The 20,676-nt window shown below is 43.6% G+C and overlaps 1 protein-coding gene across 1 annotated transcript in view; it reads left to right on the forward strand.

The window, feature by feature from the left end:
• LOC128745115 (protein lozenge) overlaps positions 1-11,654 on the forward strand; it is an 86,040-nt gene extending 74,386 nt beyond the window's left edge. The window contains exons 5-6 of the mRNA XM_053842107.1: positions 10,832-10,987; positions 11,056-11,654. Of these exons, the coding sequence (XP_053698082.1) occupies positions 10,832-10,987; positions 11,056-11,654 (755 nt within the window). The remainder of the gene's footprint in view (positions 1-10,831; positions 10,988-11,055) is intronic.
• Positions 11,655-20,676: the final 9,022 nt, after the last annotated feature.

A 20,676-nucleotide genomic window follows, 5' to 3' on the forward strand; every position in this document is an offset into this window, starting at 1 on the left:
TCGGCGGATTCAATCAATCACGAATAAACCATTATAAACCAAGCAGTAGTGGTCAAGGGGAGTGCTGCTTTCCGATTGGAAGTGATTTTTTGTTTAGCAGGTTGAAATAAAATTAAAATAGTCTCTTCAAAACGGCAGCCACAGGAAAATAGAGATATCAACGGACAAGAACGGAAACTCATAATCAGTTTTGCGGTTAGTCACTGCCCTTACTCGCTGTCTATTAACATACTTTAAAAAATTCTTCACGGTTCTTGAGAGAAATTGAACATTTATAACATTCAGTCCATTGCTGAGCATAATTGGAATCCGGAAGAATTGACGACAACAACACAACCATTCGTGTTCATTAATTATGAATCCCAGTTTAAGCTGCAAGTTCTAATTTATTCCGCAGATTGGAAAAATCAAACATTTCAACAGTAAATCGCCGTTTTTTTTAAATATAAAATTTTGGAGAGAACTCTTAGCTGAACTAAACTAAGAGGCAGACAAAATATAGTTCGATAATATGGCTAATTTCCCGTAGAACGGAGTTGCTCCCAGTTTCCCAGTTTCCAACACACACGCGAAGCTGCTTTGATCCGTTATGCCTGTTGCTTTCAATTAGCGAAACACACCGTGTGCTTCTCCCCCGGAGGGAGCTCCGCCGGAGCCGGTGCCGGTGGAGAAATCTGAGCTACGGAGGACCTGTCTGCCAGCCAGCAAGCAAAGCGTGCAATCGAACGAAAGAACAAAGACGTTCCATGTGTTGCTATGACATGCGACAAGTTTCAAATTTCTTCCGCCCAAACTGAACTGAAATACCTACCCCTGGCATCCCACTCCGAAGGGGAGCGAAGATCGACCAACCGACCGACGCGACCGTGTGAGGTAAGGCTCGAGATTAATTAACGAAGTCAAATTAAGTTTTACAGTGTATTGTCTTTGATAAGACGGAATGCTACAGCCAGCAAGGAGACAGCGGCAGGCAAAAGGATTCCTTAGTTCTTATCCCGCTAATGGATTTCGGAAATACTTTCATTTATCATTGACAAACTCGGCGCTCATCTTGGGGTAAACTATTTGATGAGAAATTGATGACGGGACTGCCTTCTTGATTCCCACCATCGATTCCGCGCCACTCACTCCAAGGGTGAATCCAAACTCAAAACAAACAATCACGAAGCTAAGGATCTTCAACCGTGCAGCCGTTGCGTCGCGTCGCTTGTCAGATCATAACGAAGGGATGTGATCCATGGATGTAAAATTACACGGTACATAATTGACTTCCCTTTTCGCTCGGTTGCTGTACTTTTTCGGCTAAATAACAGTCCATCTAAAAAGCAATGCAATCATAATTCACATCACCCTGTTGATGCCGGTACTGTGTCCGTGGCCACACGGCCGGTCACGGTTAGCAGGAAAAAAAAGGATATATCTACTAACGGCGGGCACATAATGACCAGCACCTGCTGTCGGAACAGATGCTTGAGCGTTAGAGAATGGACGGCAGTAAATACTTACATTCATGTTTTCCGTAATGTTTGTTTCAATAACCAATTGATGCATTGTGAAATGAACGTTAATGTTTGTTACTCGACGATGTTGCTGTTTAAATATACCAATTTGATACACATTGTATTGTGTAGTTACGGGTATTTTTTGCTGGCAAAAAAATCTAATGAAAAATCTACTATTCAATTCTAATGATTTAATTGCTCACCAACAGTGGATGAAAATAAAGGTCGATTTAGTTAATAAGTGAATCCACAAAACCAGCTGTATCACGGATTGGGTTTAACCTAACAGAAGCATTAAGTGATCAAAAGGCAGGTTTTTTATTTCAAATTAATAATGAAATATTGAACAATTAATTTCGATTGAGTTTTGAAGGATTTGTTTGCGAACCTATGTAACAACTAGTTTTATTACGTTCCTCTAGTGGTTTTCATGATAAATTATAAGACCACTAATGCAATTATGAGCACCATCAGAACTTCTTGATGACCGCTATAAAACTACCTTTCGACCAAGGGACGCACTCTTCAGAAGGTCTCTTTAAGAAACTGGTTATAACTTTAAGTGTATATAGGGTTTTTTTTCTAATTCCCGTCGTAATAAGTAAAGCTATTCCAATTTTTATCATTTGTTGGATGGATTTAATGAATACTCCAAAAGTTCTTGTGCTGATTTGACTAAAACACACTTACCTTCCGATCCGTGAACTTTGAAATCACTGAAAAGCGACTATTAAAGCATATTATTGAAATTACGCAGCTGACTTTATTTCTAAAATTCGTCGTACCGTTTTGAAATCCATCCATCAAAATTTTTCATCGTCCGAACTAAAAATCACAACAATGTTTACGAAGCTAACGCGCATGTATTTGTGTAGGGCGCATGACAAATGTTATTCTACAAAATTTTTGCAGGTCAGGCAAGTTTTCCTGGCTGTAGAATAACGACAATGCCTTGCGTAAGTTATTTTCATTTATGAATGACGGAAATTAAAACGATTAGTCGACATTGTCTTCTTCGTCGCACGAAAAAACGTAGGAAATTTGGCTGGTAGGACTTCTTTAATGATAAAAAGCATTTAAATAGATCTCAGCTCACTTTGATTGATCGCGTATGATAGACAACTAACTAAAATATTAGGGAATAACTAGTTTTGCATTGTGTGTCATAATAATGCTGATATTTTTAATAATTTGTGTTGGATAGGACGGAAATAGGCAATTACGACGATGTAGCATCATACCCTATTACGCTCTGCTGAAAGCAGCAATAAAACCGACTATGCATTTCGCTACTTGACAGCTACCATAATTATGTAATTGAATGTTTTCACTACAAAGCTGTAACGCATAGCTCTAATAAAAAGCTAAATCTGTTCACCAGCTTTGTTAACTTGAAAATACATCCGTTAGCAGAAAATATTAAGTTTTACTGTCAGATCAGCATGATCGATTTAGTATTCAGCAACTTTAATGAAATATCCCATAGAACAAATAATAATTTTTCAGTAGTCTCCGTTGGTTTGCAGCATATGCGCATTAAATTTTATCGTGCATATTGATAAGATAGGGGAATAAAATCAACGCGCAGTCTAAACTTTGAAATTTTCGAAAACTGGTCATTTTAACAAAATAAATATGTTCAATTAGACAATCTCAATTTCTCGCAAAATCATTCCAGATGCTTCCTGTGACATAAAAATGGATTGATAATATCTCACTTTGCCTTGTTGACTTTTTATATGCGGATTAAAAAACTATAAAACAAAAAAAAAAAGTTTTTGGTGTTAAACTTGACTATTCATTCAAAGGGATGCCACATTGTATTGTTACGCCACACTTATAGGAAGTTTATTAGGGTTCTGATTTACCAGAACATGCCCTGTTTTTGCATGCGTTGTCTTGGAGTCTTGATTTACAGTGAAAAATCCTGATTTGCAAAATGAAATTCTGTTTTACGAAAGAAATTGAAATACGAATGATACGAATTTTTAAGTCCTGTGTTCGTATGATATTGTCAGTCCCTCACGAAACAGGTTATCTTCCAGTTTCATAATTGTAACATATCCAGTTTCGTAATTGTAACATACTTCTAAATGTCTCACGTCGGTAGACCCGATGACGCGAAGGAAGCCTTCAACGCGCAGCTGGAGGTGATGTAGAAGTTGTTCGCCACGAGACATCAAGATCGACATCCGGGATATGAACGTCCAGGTCGGTAGGGCAGCGATTTATAGACCGGTGATCGGGTTCATAGCCTGCACATCGACGCGACCGATAACTTTAGAGCTACCAGAGGTCTGAAGCTCAGAATTATTTTCTTTTCTTGCAAAGTTATCCACAAGGCCACCTGCGGATCACCGGACCAACGAACATTGTACCAAATCTATCAAATACTCACCGCCGGTTTTTCACAAATATCAACATACGTTTCCTACGGGGTGCGGATATCGGCCAGTATCATTATCTAGTATCAGTACATGCGCGCTCAAAACTACCGACAGTTCTCCTCGATGAAACAATTAAAAAACCCGCAAGTTGGGCGCGTTTGCTGAACGTGGCTCTACCTTCCTCTGTGGAGCTAGATGATTCGACACTCGAAGATGGCTGGGGCGGGATACGATTAACCGTCGATGAAACCACAACCGCGGTACTAGGTGAAAAAACATCAAGTGTACGAAATGACTGGTTTAAATGCCAACATCCGGTGCCCAAGTAGCACACTTTAGATCCATTTAGTTGAAGCAACCGGATTATGACAGAAAATTAGTCATAATTCGGTTATCACAACTACTTTGTAACAACCGTGCTAGTAGGGTGAAGAGGAAAAAAGATATTAGCTTAGCTTAACTAGGATCGGGATTCACCTTGATAAGTGATGTGATCGTACATGTGATGAAGAGGAAAAAAAGAGCTTGGAAAAACTAGGGAGAATTTGGCCAAGTGTCGACGAGCGCGGAGTGAGTTGACCATGATCCTTAGGAAAAAAGCGTCATGAGCAGGACAGGTATCGTGAAGAATTATACGAGCTAACGAGACGCGTAAGTTCTATGAGAAAATGAACCAATCTTGTAAAGGAAACGTGCCGAAATCTGACATGAGTGGAGACGAGGAGGGAAACCTGATCACAAGCAAGCGCGAGGTGGTCGACAGGTGCAAGTAGTCAATCTACTGGAGTAGTCAATTGAAGGTATGGTTTGTCCCGTCCACATAAAGAACGATCGGCTCGATTGCCGTAATTACCTTGGTACTACGCGGTTCAATGCCGCCTACAAGTTGCTTTGCCAGATTTGGTTACGTCGCCCATCCCCAATAGCAAGAGAACTCATAGGGCAATATCAGGTGGGCAGACAATTCCGATATGTCAGGAACAGTGCACCATCCATAGTAGATTGAATCAGTTTGATATCATGGGGAAGCTATTCTCGTCCATGATTTGCTATAGCTCTTTCCTGTCGATGGTATCATATGCGGATTTTAAGTCAGCGAACAAATGGTGTGAGGGAACTCTGTAATCACGGTCCTTTGGGAGGATCTGCCGCAATGTAACCTTCCTTCGATGAAGCCGCCTTGATAAGTTCCTACAAATCTGTTCGCAATTGGTGATAGTCGGCGGGAAATGATTTGTGACAGCTCTTTGTAACTGGTATTGAGAACGGTGATCGCTCGATGGTACTCACAGTCCAACTTTTTAAAGCTCTGGCAGTTAACCCCATCTTTCCATACCTCCTGTAGCTGTTTCGTGTCCCAAATTCTAACAATTAGTCGATGCAGAGAAACGCCCAGCTTCTCTGGTCTCATTTTATTAAGCTACGCTCTAATGCCACTTTTTCCAGCTGATTTATTGTTCTTTAGCTGCATGATGGCATTTTTTACTTCGCCTATCATTGGGTCTGGCACCTCTTCCCCGTTTGTTGCCCCTTCAAAATTACTTTTCCCATCTCCATGGTTATCCGCCAGGGCGTCATTCAGGTGTCTTTTCACGTTCTAAAGTGTAACCCCTTTGATCTCGGTCGCCCGCGCAGCGTTCTCCTCCTTCCATGGAGCCTTCCGCTCCATGGCGTTTTGATCGTTTTCCAATAGTCTTGGAGAGGTGCTTGGTCCAGTTCGTACTCTTCCGGCAGCGCAGCTTCGAGTGAACGCGCATAGTTTGCGGCGGCGTCTGGCGTCGGTACCGAATGTTGTTCACAAGGGAGAGTTTTGAGCGCATCTTAGTCATCACTAGGGAGTGGTCTGAGTCAACGTTAGCGCTTCGATATAATCTAGCGTCGATAATGTCTGAGAAGCACCGACAGTCGATTAAAACGTGGTCGATCTGTGATTCTGTCGGATTTGGTGTCCTCCAGGTGTACTTGTGTAGGATTCTGTGATGGAAAAAGGTACTACGTACGGCCATGTTCTTAGAGGCGGCAAAGTCGATAAGTCTTAGGCCCATTTCATTGGTCAGCTGGTATGCGCTGAACCCTTCAATCACCGGTTTGTGTTCCTCCTCCTAGCTGACCTGAGCATTGAGCTACTTAATTGAGATCTTGATATCATGTTTTGTGCAGCAGTCCTATTCACTCTCCAAGTGCGCGTAAAATTCATTTTTGTCGTCATCTGTACTTCTGAGGTGAGGGCTGTGCTCGTTGATGATGCTTATGTTGAAGAACCGGCCTTTGATTCTCAACCTGCATATTCGAGGATTAATTGGTCAATACACAATCACCCGTTTCCGCATCTCGTCCATCACTGTGAAAGCTGTACCCAGTTAGTGCACGAATTCGGATTTCCGGACAAACTAACGCGACTGATCAGAGTTACATTGGATCGAGTGATGTGTTTCGTACGCATCTCTGGGACACTCTCGAGTCCCTTCGAGACGCGACGAGGGTTGAGACAAGGTGACGGTCTATCCTGCATGCTGTTCAACATCGCTCTTGAGGGAGTGATCCGACGAGCGGACATCGAAACGAGAGGCACGATTTTTACCAGGAGTAGCCAATTTCTAGGCTTTGCAGATGACTTCGATATCATTGCCAGGAACTTTGCGACGGCGGAGGCAATCTACGCCAGACTGAAAGCGGAGTCTAGGAGAATTGGGCTAAAAATAAATGCGTCGAAGACTAAATACATGAAAGGAAGAGGCTCAAAGGAAACAAGTGCGCGCCTCCCACGGACGGTAACCGTTGACGGCGACGAACTAGAAGTGGTAGAGGAGTTCGTGTATTTGGGATCGCTGGTGACCGCGGACAACAACACTAGTAAGGAGATCCAGCGGCGCATCCAAGCGAGAAATCGGGCCTACTTTGCCCTTCGTAAAACGCTACGATCAGGAAGCATACGCCGCCGCACGAAGCTAACAATGTACAAAACCATTATTAGACCGGTAGTTCTTTATGGACTTGAAGCCGTGACGCTGCTTACGGAGGACATACGCGCCCTTGCCGTGTTTGAGCGGAAAGTACTGCGCACGATATTTGGCGGAGTACAAACTGAAAGCGGAGAGTGGCGAAGGCGTATGAATCACGAGCTACAGGCACTGCTTGGGGAGACTCCCATCGCACATCTAGCGAAAGTTAGCAGGCTACGGTGGGCCGGACACGTCGTAAGGATGCCGGACGACAGTGCGACGAAAATAGTACTCTTCAACAACCCCACCGGCACCAGGAACAGGGGGACCCAACGTGCACGATGGCTCGACCAGGTCGAAAGCGATTTGCGACTTCTGAGACGACTAGGAAATTGGCGACGAGTGGCCCAAGACCGAGTTGAATGGAGACGAGTGCATGAAACAGCACGAGCCACCCCGGCTCTATGCTGCTGAAGAAGAAGAAGAAGAAGACCCAGTTAGTGTGTGTTACCTTACCGCAGCTCTGGTAGGTGGTATGTCCATCTCTGAACGTACATACCGTTGAGCTCTTTCAGTACACCTTCTTGAGGTGGAAATGCTGGCATCGGACGCCATAAGCATAATAGAGTGTTGGATGGCGGGCGTCAATCTACGATTGGCCCACCACAAGACGGAAACGGTGATGATCAGTAACCGTAAGTCGGCCTTAGAGGCCAAAATAATCGTTGGAGGAGAGGTGATTGTCTCCAAACGAAGTATGAAGTACCTGAGTGTTATGGCAGACAACAGGCTGAACTTCACCAGCCATGTGGATTATGCTTGTGGTAAAGCGTCAACGGCGGTTACTGCGCTGTCCAAGCTCATACCGAACGGCTATGGTCCTAGCAGCAGTAAGACACACCTGATGGCCAGCGTTGCCATGTCGGTGCTACGGTATGGTGCACCGGCATGGACCCCGGCTTTGAAGAGTAAGCGCAATCAGGCATGTCCAAGGTGTTCAAACTGTTGGCATTGCGCGTTGCGTGCGGCTACCGTACCATATCGTTGGATGCAATTGGGGTTATTGCAGCCATGATTCCCATATGCATACTTCTAGGTGAGGACATCGAGTGCGATAGGCAGAGGAACGTCAGAGGCGCTAGGGATAGAGTTAGGCTGGACTCTATTATGCGTTGGCAGGCGGAATGGGATCGCACCGATTACGGTAGGTGGACCCATACCCTAGTAGCACAGTTGTTACAAACTAGTTGTGGTAACCGATTAATGACTAATTTCAGTCATAAATAGGTTGCGGCAACCAGAAATGACAGAAGTGTGCTACTAGGGTAGGCTGATCCAGAACATCTCGTCCTGGATCGGTAGAAGACATGGTGAGGTAAACTTTTTCCTTACCCAGTTTCTGTCGGGACATGGATGCTTTAAGAAGTATCTACACCCTTTTGCCCCGTTTGCACGGTAGCCGAGAAAACGACGGAGCATGTGATGTTTCACTGCCCGCGTTTCGCAGCCACTCGGCGGGTGAAGCTTGCGGTATTTGGGGAAGACACCAACGCCGACAACGTCGTGCAGAGAATTTGGGCTAAACAGCGCGCATGGGGTGCCGTCGATAGTGCGGCAACGGATGTGATAACGGAGTTGCAACGACTAGAACGTTTGCAACGACAGGGCCTGACATAGCTTAGCTAGGGTCAGTAATGGGCTGATTGGGCAGCCCAGGCCCTAGTTGAAGGGTAGTGACGGTATGAAGTGACAAGGGTGTTGTGTGAACCCATACACGCAATGGTTAAGTCGGAGTGCTAAGGCACGTCCTCCCTCCTGAAGTAAAACCTAACGGGGAGGGGTTCAAGAATGGACAGCCGGAGAGTTTTTAGTAGGTAGGCGCGTGTTGGCACCTTGCGAATCCTATTCGGCACCGTGAAGGTTCTGTCTATGAAGATTTTCTCCCTGCATAAACTATATAAAAAAGCACACCTCCTGCAGCGCTACGACGTCAAAACTACGACTCTATGATAGAAAGCACTCTTGTCCTTCCTTGGAAGCTAAGAGGTCGGTAGCTCCACGTCCCGAGTTTCTAATCCATAGTCCTTTTTCGCCGTTGCTTGCAAGGCCTGCAGCACCAACGACCTATTTCGCCGGAGGACCAAAGAAGCTCGAAAGTGCCATCCTTCTCTGTCAGCATACGACCTTGGCTTCCACCGGGGTTGGTTACCCGCTCTCCACCAAGGTGTCTCATATCCCGTCTGGTACCACGAGGAGACAGGGACAGGAGTTGCTGAATAAGAGACTGTGAACCACTGCAGGGTCTATTTTATGCCTATAGATACGCATTGTTCAGGCGTTTACCAGCCTTTGTTTTTGCTATTGCGCTATTGAGTAAGCGATATGCCAATTATTATTTTTATCCACGTTGTTTGTTTTTTAACTTCTCCTTCGAAGCTTGCACTACTCGCCAGTTTCGCTTCGTTATAGATTACATCCTAGCGTGGTTTCAGCAGGTTAAGCTAAAGCTTGAAAGTGAATCTAGACGCTCTTCGTACGTCACCGGCCCGCCTCTTGTGGTTGGAACTAGAACCATTTGACATAACTTTATTTACATGTTTATGAAGAACAACTGGTACAGTGCAAGTTTCGTCAAAATATACCACCACGTTGCGGAGCAGTACAGAATGGGAACTTGAACGACGTACGTTGAAGTTCTTCTCAACAGTTGATTTTGACTTAATGATTTGCGATAAAACTTACGAATCGTAGAATCACGGTTTTCGAAATATTTGTGCAGAATACCAGCGATGTTGGTTTTAGGGTTGCCAAGTCTGAAAATTACAAAAACCGGCCGGTTGGTCCTGCCTTAAAACAATGGGGGGGGGGGGGGGGGGGGTCGGCTTGGCAGCATATTTTTAGAGGATTTACCTGGAATGTGCGTTAATGACATATTATTTGGGTAGTCGCCGGAAGTCGGTTGACAGTTTCCCGTGTAAATGGGATGAACAGTCAGTTGTGAAGATAGCGAACGGTAGGACATCACAGTCGAAACCACAACGAATGGATTATTGAAGATAGCTAGTATCAGAGTAACAACTACTTGCTTCTGGCGCTAGTGGACAATTTAATGTATATTACCGCCAGAGGCAAAGTATTGTCACTGCAAAACTGGCTATCTTCAATAATTCACTGCTAAGGATTGCTAATAAATTTATCAAAAAATTTACAAATTAGACAAAAAGTACAAATCCGGCTTCATGTGTCGGAAAACCGACCTTTTTGCAGAATTGACCGGCCACCGGCTTTGCAAGTGAAAACCCGGTCGGGCCGGCCAAAAACCGGCTACTTGGCAACCCTAGCTGGTATAGAGAGCTTTTTTGCGTAAGGGAATATTACCATTACATTTTATAGAAAAAATGCGCAAAAGTTAAATTAAACTTCTGAAAAAACCGTAAATAATAATCGAAATACGCATATTTATTTGTCAAAAATCGTGTTAGTTACTGTAGCAAAAATTTTTCTTGTATGCTTGTTTATCTAAGAAATATGCTAAGTTAAAATTTGTTAAAATTATTTCAATTAAGATATTATGCAGAATACCAAAGCTCTAATTCCAACATATTAAAGTGTGACTAATTTCACTCCGTTTGTTGCTTGGTGTGAGATCGAACTGAATTCTTCAAGCATATTAGCATAAATTATTCTTAATCGTTGCTCTTTAACAAACCATCTATCGATGCCGCCCTTGTAGTCGGCGCGATACAGATATCGTTTTCACCTGAATGACTATATCGAATTAAATCCCGATTAGCGAAATGATCAAACATCACAACCATTTATCGTAAGGTTACCGCCAGCCGTCAGTTCTCGGTTAGCAGGCGGAAGTGATTATTATACACAAAAAATATATCTTCTCTTGGTGTCTTTTTCGCCGCACCAGGATCAGCACTCGAAGAAAAGACCTCACACAGACTGGCTTCTCTAATGTGCTTCTTTTCATCTTGATTCGACTTTACAGACTACAGCAACGCCACGGATTGGCCTAATGGACTAAATGCTTCCTCATCGTCCGCTTATGTGAGCAACTATTCGCCAATGCAGACAACACCGCCTTCCTACGCCGGGTACGATCCGTGCCCGATGGCAGAACACCCAAATTACAACCTTCCAACAGGTACTTATCTCTAACTAAATCGTCGATTAAGCAAGAAGAAAATTAATATTTTCCCTGTTTTTCAAAAGTTCTTCCAGATTCAGCACAAACTTACCAGGACTACTACAGCCTTCCTCCAGCCTCCGGGACGACACCCCACCAAGCGATGGCCCATGGGTACGTATCGAAAACGACAGATCTGGACGGTTCCTACGGACCGTACAGTCAGTGGGCCAACGGCTACGGAAGCTATCAGTACAACGCGGCCTGTCCACCGCCGCTGCCACCGCCACAATCACAATACCCACCGGCAACACCCGCCATGGTTCTTTGCCCGCAAATGTTCAGCACCGTCAATCAGAACCAAATTCACGTGCATCTGCACGGCACGGGCAGTGAAAAGTTGGAGCAGTACCTTGGCGGCGGTTCGGAAAATGGGTTCACAATCAATCCTATTCCTTCCAGTGGCATTGGAAGCAGGGCAGCGGGCTCCGCTGTTGAAATCGGCATCGGCACTCACGACAGCAGCCTGATGAGTCACGACGGAAATCATCAGGCACAGCAGCAGCAGCAGCAGCAGCATCAGCAGCAACAACAACAACATTCCGGTGACGTTGTCAGCGATCCACAGGAAAGTCGAGAGGAATCCGTTGCCGGTGATCCGAGCAGTGTTTGGCGGCCCTACTGATGCTACGAGTTCTAATTTTTTAGACTGGTTCGAGAATGATTTCACTCTCTAGATTGGCATATGTTTTCGCTATGCCACAATGAAGAAAAGTACCAATCGCTCAAACTCCTTTGGTTTTAGAACATGAACGTACTCCCACTCTCTAGTAGTTAATTTATCTAGGATAATTTAAATGAATTCTGTCAACAGACGACGGACTTTGGTTACGTGAAGAAGTCTACATCCATATCAGTGAACAAAATGCAACAAATTATTGTAACATGTCTTCTGTAGGAAAAATGTAAATGGTAGTGAATATGGAAAAAACTAGATTCTAGGGCACAGTAGTTGAATGTTGAATTTACAATAAATATTTGTATAAAATTGATGTTAATTATTTTTCATATAAATTTCCATAATCGAAAATATGTTTTAAAGCACTGGTGTTATTTTTAAACACAAATTGTGCCTCTTGCTCCATCTGTTGTAATCAAACCACCGAATGAGAAGTTTTAATCTAACTCGTTAACTGTTCTACTCAGTGCTCACCAGATCTCACCCCACCTAGTCTTGCCACCTACCTCGATGTGCTCCTCCGTATTCGATGCGAAAACCATTTTTTCAGGATAGTTGTCCGACATTCTAGCAACATGCCCTGCCCAAAGTATCCGTCCAGCTTTATCCGTTTTCTGAATACTGGGTTCGCCGTAGAGACGCTCCGTCTCCACACACCGTTCTGTTGCACACCCCTAAATATGGTTCTTAGCTCATAGGTCCTCTTCTAGTAACGTCCACGTTTCATACCCATAGAGGACAACCGGTCTGATTAGCGTTTGTGGAGTCTGTAGTAGGCACGAATTCCGCTGATAACACGCCTTTTAATTTCACGGCTGGTATGGTCCTCCTTTGTTACCAGTGAGCCAAGATGCATGAACTCATCAACTACATCAAACTCATCGCCGTCGATTGCCGCAGTACCATCTAAGCGGACCCTGTCTCGCTCAGTCCTATCCACCAGCATGTACTTCGTTTTACACGTAACTATTTATTTGAAATCTCAATCTTCTCTGCATCGTATTTTAGTCTGGTGTACTAATCTTCCACCGCTTCAAATGTTCAGTCGAAAGCATCTACGTCATCGGCAAAGCAGATAAATAGACTGGAATTTTTTAAAATCGTGCTCCACATTTCGATCGACGCTCATCTTGCAACACCACAATGTTAAAAAGCAGATTTGTCGAAGTCTCCTGCGAAGTTCGAATGATTCCTACGGTCCTACCCGAAATTCTCATACAACAGCACTGGATCCTATCCGTTCTAGTCACGGTAAACCTAGTAACCTCTTCCGGAAGGCCGTTATCTTTCAGCATATTCCATAGTTCTAGTCGGTTTACACTATCATATGCGGCTTTGAAATAAATGAACAGACGATGTGTGACCACTCGGGATTTGCGGCACTTTTGGAGGATCTGCGGCAGGCTGAAGATTTGGTTCATTGTCGACCGACCCTCCATGAAACCGGCCTGAACAAACTTCCCTTGAAGTTAGTGGCTATTGGCGACAGTCGATGGAAGATGACTTAGAGTTAAGAGAGCACTTTGTAAACGGCATTCAAGGTAACTAGACAGGCTCAAGCTCTCGTAAATAGGGCAAATAATATTGTCTTTACACTCCATCGGTGATTGTTTAACAGTCAATTGGTGCAAACAGGTGACCAACTTCTCCGGGCCGATTTTGAACAGTTCCGCTCCAAGACCATCCTTTCCTGCTGCTGACCTTAAGCTGACAATCTACTGTACCCGAAAATTAAATACGTTACACAAAGGGAAAGTAAAAACGATCTGGATTATTGACATCCACCTTTAGCATGAAATCACGGACACGAATCGGAACATGGAATATACGGACCCTTGCCGAGCTGGCTCTACTTACAAGAGAAGTTGGCCGCCTGAAGCTGGAAATCCTGAAGCTGAGCGAGGTCCATCGGTTGGATAATGGCGAACACAAGACATCGTCCGGGCAGGTCTTGCTCTACTCTGGTGTGGTTGAGAAAATCTCGAGGAAGAACACCCAAATCCACTTGGACGACTTCAACGCGCAGATTGGCTCAAACAACGCGTCATGGGACGCCATGGCCTAGGAGAGATGGGCGAAAATGGGGAGCTTTTTGCAGAATTTTACGATTCCATTTATTTATTTACATCATCGGACAACAGGGTCCATCTGATAATATTAAAACATAACATACGATCAGTCAAAATTAATAAAATTATAGGGTAAGGAACGAGTTAAGCAGTGTCACCTATTTTAATCAGTTGAACATAAATCAGCCGAAAATGCACTTTTTTATTCATATTTTCAAAATCTTTTAATAGGATCTTCTTCACAAATCACTTAACCATACATTTGATTCACACAAACACAATTTATTGGCTTTCCGACAAGAAATATGATGAATTAAAAATTGTTGTCCAAAAACGTACATTTTTCAGCTGCTGAAGGCAATCGCCACCTCGCTACTAACGAATCCATCACATTTTTCAGCACTGATTACAACCACTCTAAAAGTCAAGCACTCAATTGTCACATACCATATTATTCACACTCTTTTTTTTCTATTATCTAAGGCTTTGTCACTAGCCGAAAGTTTTATTATTTTCTAACAAAACTGAAAACAAATTCTGAATTGACGGAACCTGTTCACCAGTAGCAGCAGCTGCAGCACAACTGTTGAACTATCGTGTTGCCAAGACACTGTTTCGGTTCTGGAAATAAGAATTTTAAGTTTGAAATTAACTGAAACCTCCTATGGTGAAAACGTGGTTCAATACTTTCAAGAGAAATGTATGTTCATAATTAATTTTTCTTTATTAAAAACAACACAAAAGACGGCTTTTTCAATAATTTTCGAAGATTTTCTCAGTGATTTAATAAAGCAACGATGTGTTTCAATGTTATTTGCTTTGACAACACTGTTCTGAGTCGGATCGTTTGTACTGCTATATGTTTACCTCTTTTGTTCTCCCACCATCTTTATGAACAGCGAGTGAGACGTCAAACTCGCAGTTTCCCATAAGAACACCAGAGAATAAAAGAGACGACGAATACCGTTTGCCGAACGGTGCGGTGAGTGTATGCCCCGATAAACAATTTAGACAGATGGCATTTTACGCATCTATGCCGATACGCTATGCCGATTACGCATCAGATGCCGATTAGTAGGTCGCGGATAGGAACGCGAACTTACTGAATAGGGGGAAAAGTTCGAGGGATTTTTTAACGGGACGTAAAAAAAATTCAGATTTCAGGACTGCTTAAAAAAGCACCTTGCGGGTGAAAATGGGTTCGGTGTGTTCAAAATTAGTTCCGCCGCTCCAACTTTTAAAGCGAAAAATCAAAAGTTTAGCTCAACAATAGTGTCTTCCAATGGTAACAGCTTGAAGAACTAAAGATAGCAAGAAGATTGGTATGCTGATATCCCCCACTTAGTCAACCCATCGCTTGTAATAAGGTAAAACAATCAGTGACCCGCTTAGACTGCTTAAAACTAGTTCTTTACCCTAGATACGGTTTCTAAAACAGTTACACGTAATACAAAAATCAAACAAATGATACACATTATTGAATACAGCACACATTGCTCGAATTGGTTCATTTTGACCATAAGCCGTCTGATGAAAAGTCAGGCGTAGAAAGTTACTGGATCGTAGAGGTCTCGCAGCTGCATTTATATCCACTAGCGCCAACATGTTGGGTGCGTCTATTTCACCATAAAGCAATTTAGCGATAAATATTGCACGCGTGCAGATTCTTCTATTTGCAAAGCTATCCATGCATAATAATCTACAACGACTTTCGTATGGGGGGAGCTCAAACGGGTTAGTCCATGAAAGGAATCGCAATGCTAATCTGATGAACCTCTTTTGTAGTATAAGGACTCCAAACTACTGCAGCTGTTTCAAGGGTCAACCGAACTATCGAGCAGTAAAGTAATCTCAAACAGTTGGGGTTACGGAAATCCTTCCCTATTCTCATGATGACCCTCAAGTTGTAGTTTGCTTTTGCGACAATGTAGCTATAGTGGCACACAAAAGTCAATTCGGTATCCAACAACACTCCGAGGTCCTTCACCACTGTTTCACGCGGAATTGGCTGGGTATTTTCCTAGCAAAACTAATTACCATACGTTTTGCTACGCTAATAGTCAGATGGTTAAACGTACACCATCCGTTAAACAAATCGACTAACTGTTAAAGCCGCGCGCAGTCCTCCTTCGACCGTACGACATTCAGGAGATCCGAGAGTTCGACATCCAACAAGAAACGCCAGGTACACGTTATTGAAGAAAAGCAAGAATAACAGCGGTCCCAAATTACTACCTTGCGGTACACCTGACTTAATGTGGAACTCCTGAGACTTGAAGTCTCCAAGCTTTACTAATAGAAAGAGGTTGGAGAGGAACGATTTTAGCCAGCGTACGAATGAATTGGACGCTCCCAGGCGTCTTAACTTTGCTAAAAGCAGACGATGGTTGACACGATCAAAAGCGGCTTTAATATCAATGTAAACAGTACCCAGCAAACACCAACTCGTATATCAATGTACGAAAATTATCTTTATTGACTTTTAATTAATTCAGTATCGTAAATATAGTCTAATGAAACACACATAAGTTTATATTCTATCGTATTTGACGATAGCTAGTGACTGACCTACGACTTTCAGTACAGAATTGTATAGCATAATAAAACTATTCGCTTTGAGTCGGATTTTATCGCATACAAAGACTGATAAAGTTGTATTGTTAACGTATATTTTGTAGTACGTATATGGCCTCCATATTAGTACGCATATGCTAGTTTTGTGCATCAGATACGATTTTTCAGGGTATATATAGGTACATATAACTCATTTATTGCTTTGATATGCATATGAAAATGTTTACTGGGTATCCACTTGAGCTCCTTTTTCAATATTCCGGATGCAGAATAAAGTGAATTCGACCAAATTTGTGTTAATTTTATGGTAATATCAGCACAGTCATTGGTAGATCGCTCTTTCTGAATAGATCAGCACATAAAGTCACGTGGGTTTCCCGCAACGGTCAAACAGAAAATCAAATTGACAACATCTGCATCAACTGGAAGTGAAAAAGGAGCCTTCTTGATGTACGCAAAGAGCGCAGCGCCGATATTGCATCCGTCCATCACCTGGTTATCGCTGAGATACGCTTGCGCGTCACACGTGTTCAGCGACGATAGGAGAAAGTTGGATATCATTACGACGTACGTCAATTAAAGAATCCCGAGGTGAACAGCGCCTTTGTCAAACAACTTGAATCCTGACTCTCGGAGTTACCACCAGTTATTAAGAGCTCCTTTATAATGACCAGTTACAAAATTTACTGCAAAGTGCGCAGCGGGCGAAGGGAGTAGGTCTCGGATAACACTTCTCCATCCAACAGGCCACCAAATCAGACAGCATCACAGATCTTCTTAAACATTATCGACGTCAGATCCTATCGAAGCGCTAATGTTGACTCGGACCACTACCTAGTGGTGGTTAGGATGCGCTCAAAACTCTCCGTTGTGAACAACATTCGGTACCGACGCCAGCCTCAATTAGATCTCGCGAGGCTGAAGCAGCCAGACGTCGTCGCAAACTACGTGCACTCACTCGTAGCCGCGCTGCCGGAAGAGGATAAGCTGGACGAAGTACCTCTCGAGAACTGTTGGAACACTATCAAAACAGACATCAGCAGGGTAGCGGAGAGCTCCATCGGGCATGTGGCATGGAATCAACGGAACGATTGGTTGGATGGTGAATGTAGAAGGGGGATGGATGAGGAGAACGGTGCGCCGGCGCCCAACATGCACAGTACCACATGTCAGAGCGTGGAAAGACACGAACAGAAAAAGATACAACGAAACCAAACCTTCCGAGCAAAAAAGCGCTACCTGGAAGAGCAGGAATATGCAGATTTAGAGCGGCTGCATCGTTCTCAGGAAACGCAAAAGTTCTACCAGAAACTGAACGGATCCCGCAAAGGCTTTGTACCGCGAGCCGCAATGCGTCGGGATAAAAATGGCAGTCTTCTGACGGACGATCGTGAGGTGACCGATAGGTGGAAGCAGCACTTCGATGAATACCTGAATGGGCCCAGGCGGAGAACCAAGGTGGCGGGGAAAACGAATAGCCGAAGTTAAGAAGGCCATCATGCAGAACAATAAATCGGCTGGGAAAGATGCCATCGGCTTATTGAAATGGAACCAGTAAAGCTGGCCGTTTGTAACACAGGCTAATTGTTAGGATTGGTGATACGGAACAGTTACCGAATGAGTGGAAAGATGGGGTTATCTACCCGATCTACAAAAAGGGCGACAAGTTGGACTGTGATAACTATAAAGCGATCACCTTTCTCAATGCCGCCTATACTGTCGCAAATCATTTTCCGCCGACTATCACCTATTGCGAACAGATTCGTGAGAACTTATCATGCCGGCTTCGTCGAAGGTCTCACTGCGCCAGATCCTCCAAAAGGGCCGTGAATACAGAGTTCCCACGCACCATTTGTTCGTTGACTTCAAAGCCACATATGATACCATCAACCGGAAAGAGCAATGGAAAACCACGAACGAGAACAGCTTCCCCAGCAAGTCCATCAATCTGATTCAATCTACGATGGATGGTACATAGTGCTGTGTTCGGATTGCGGGTGGATTATCAAGGTCGTTCGAATGACACAGAAGGCTTCGTCAAGGTGATGGTCTCTCATGTCTTTTGTTCAATATAGCGCTACAAGGTGTTGTGAACCGAGCGGTGATCAACACGCGTGGCACAATCTTCAGCAAATCTAGTCAATTCGTCTGCATTGATGGATCGGCAAAACATCTGTGGCGGTGGCTGAACAGTACACTACACTAAAGCGCGAAGCAGAAAAGATTGGGTTAAAGGTAAATACGTCTAAAACATAAATACGTCTAAGTATATGCTGGCCAGCGGAACAGAGGCCAACCGACGCCGCTTGGGCATTAGTATAAAGATCAACGGCGATCAGTTTGAGGTAATTGACGAATTTATCTACTTTGGCTCACTGGTGACGGCGGACAACGATAGCAGCCGTGGAATTCGGAAGTGTATTATCAGCGGAAGTCGTGTTTACTATAGGCTTCACAAGCAATTGCGGTCGAGCAGATTAAGTTTTCGTACAAAGTGCACACTGTACAAGACGCTGTGATCGGTTGTTCTCTACGGGTACGAAACGTGTGTAGCGACCCTGCCCGCTACTCATCCCAAGCTCAGATCTTACCTGGATCCGGATGATGAAATCCCGGATCAAATCTGCCATAATAAACCACATTTTAACTACATTCGCATATCACGCGATCGAGCCGAGTTGAACCCCTCTTAAGGGTCCCCTCGCGTGGACAATGCTCGAGGAGGACCTGTGAGTGCTCGGAAGTTTCGAACAACGAGTACTAAGAACGATCTTTGGCGGCGTACAGGAGAACGGAGTATGGAGGCGGAGGATTAACCATGAACTCATACAGCTTTATGCGAAACCCAGTATCCAATAGGTGGCTAAAGCTGGACGGATACGATGAGCAGGGCATGTTGTAAGAATGCCGGACAACTATCCTGCACAGATGGTGTTAACGAGTAACGAGAACTGTGGAAACCTTGTTCAACAGGTTTTGTCTTAGGACGGCAAACCACTTAAGTAAGGAAGACAGCTGCCCGTCAACGGTACAATGAACTGGAGAGGGCTGTTAAACGAGCCTGTAGGTAGGACAATCGAATGGCTTGTAGCACTAGGTAACTTTAAGTAACTGACTTGAAACTGGTATGCAGTTGACGAAGTTAGCTTGCTTAGTTCCTTTCGACACTCTACTTTATGATCGCTCACTTTTCTATAACGTTTCAATTTCAGGATATCAAATTGAACTAGATTCAATGTGTGAAGATGAAATCCGTTTAATATGAGGGATGGTTTTACACTTTTACAAAGTTGTTACTTTCAGGACATCAAATTGGACTAGCTTAAATTGTTCAAATGATAAGGTCGGTTTAAGAAAAGGGGTAGTTTTGCACTCTGGCGTACTTCCCAAGCTCAGCTATCAAATTGGAATAGGGTTTAAACCTCGTAAACCAACTTCGACCTGTTGGGACGGAGAGGGTTTTGTTACTTTTTTTGTAAAAGAGAACCACACTAAATTAGTAAACAAAGACGTAGTCCTAAGTCAAAATCGAATCTCGGCTAACCGCTGCTTGCTAGATAGTCAGTAGGATCGTTGCACTGACCCCGTAATTTTTCTGTACTCTAACAGCCGGCTGCGAAGCCTGTCCGTAAAGAAGGGTAATGTCTAAAGACGGTATGAACCCAAGGCTTTGCTTTGCAATATCAGTGACCCAAAGCCCTGAGTCAGATAGAGACAGGCGACATCGGAATGGTGATTAATCGATCGTGGAGAAAGAGTGACGGATATTCGTATCGGAAAGAAAAGAATACTTATTCTCAAATAGTGAATCAGTCTGTTGGGTAAATTACACGCTTAATGAATACATTTTACGTTCAGGACATCAAATTCATTTAGGTACCTAGATAAGAAAGAATATTCTCTATTTTCGTTGTCCTACTTCAAAATATGCCACTGCAGTTTTACACGACTCTTCAATCGATGATACAACAAACGCTGTTGTTGAGAAACTCAAATGATTTTCCATAATGAACGCCGTTAAATTGCATTGTTAGCAGATTGGACGTACTGCCTAATAGCTATTTCATTCATCGTCAGGTATGCGGTCAGAGGACGGCCTCCCTGCTCTTTCTAACTGACTCTGCTTTTTGCTCTAAGATGGCGAAAGCTTCCGATGTCAAGCCTGCTAATTCACCTATACCAACGTACAATTTCATGGGGCAATAAATTTTTAAAAAGTGGGCTGCAGCAGAGTAAAAATGAAGAGTCCATGGCAAACCTTTTTAACTCGGTTAATGGCGCTATATAGCGTACCAGTACTGCCATTAGCAATTTCTTTGAGAAGT

Source organism: Sabethes cyaneus, chromosome 1 (genome assembly GCF_943734655.1).
Source record: "Sabethes cyaneus chromosome 1, idSabCyanKW18_F2, whole genome shotgun sequence".
Taxonomy (NCBI): domain Eukaryota; kingdom Metazoa; phylum Arthropoda; class Insecta; order Diptera; family Culicidae; genus Sabethes; species Sabethes cyaneus.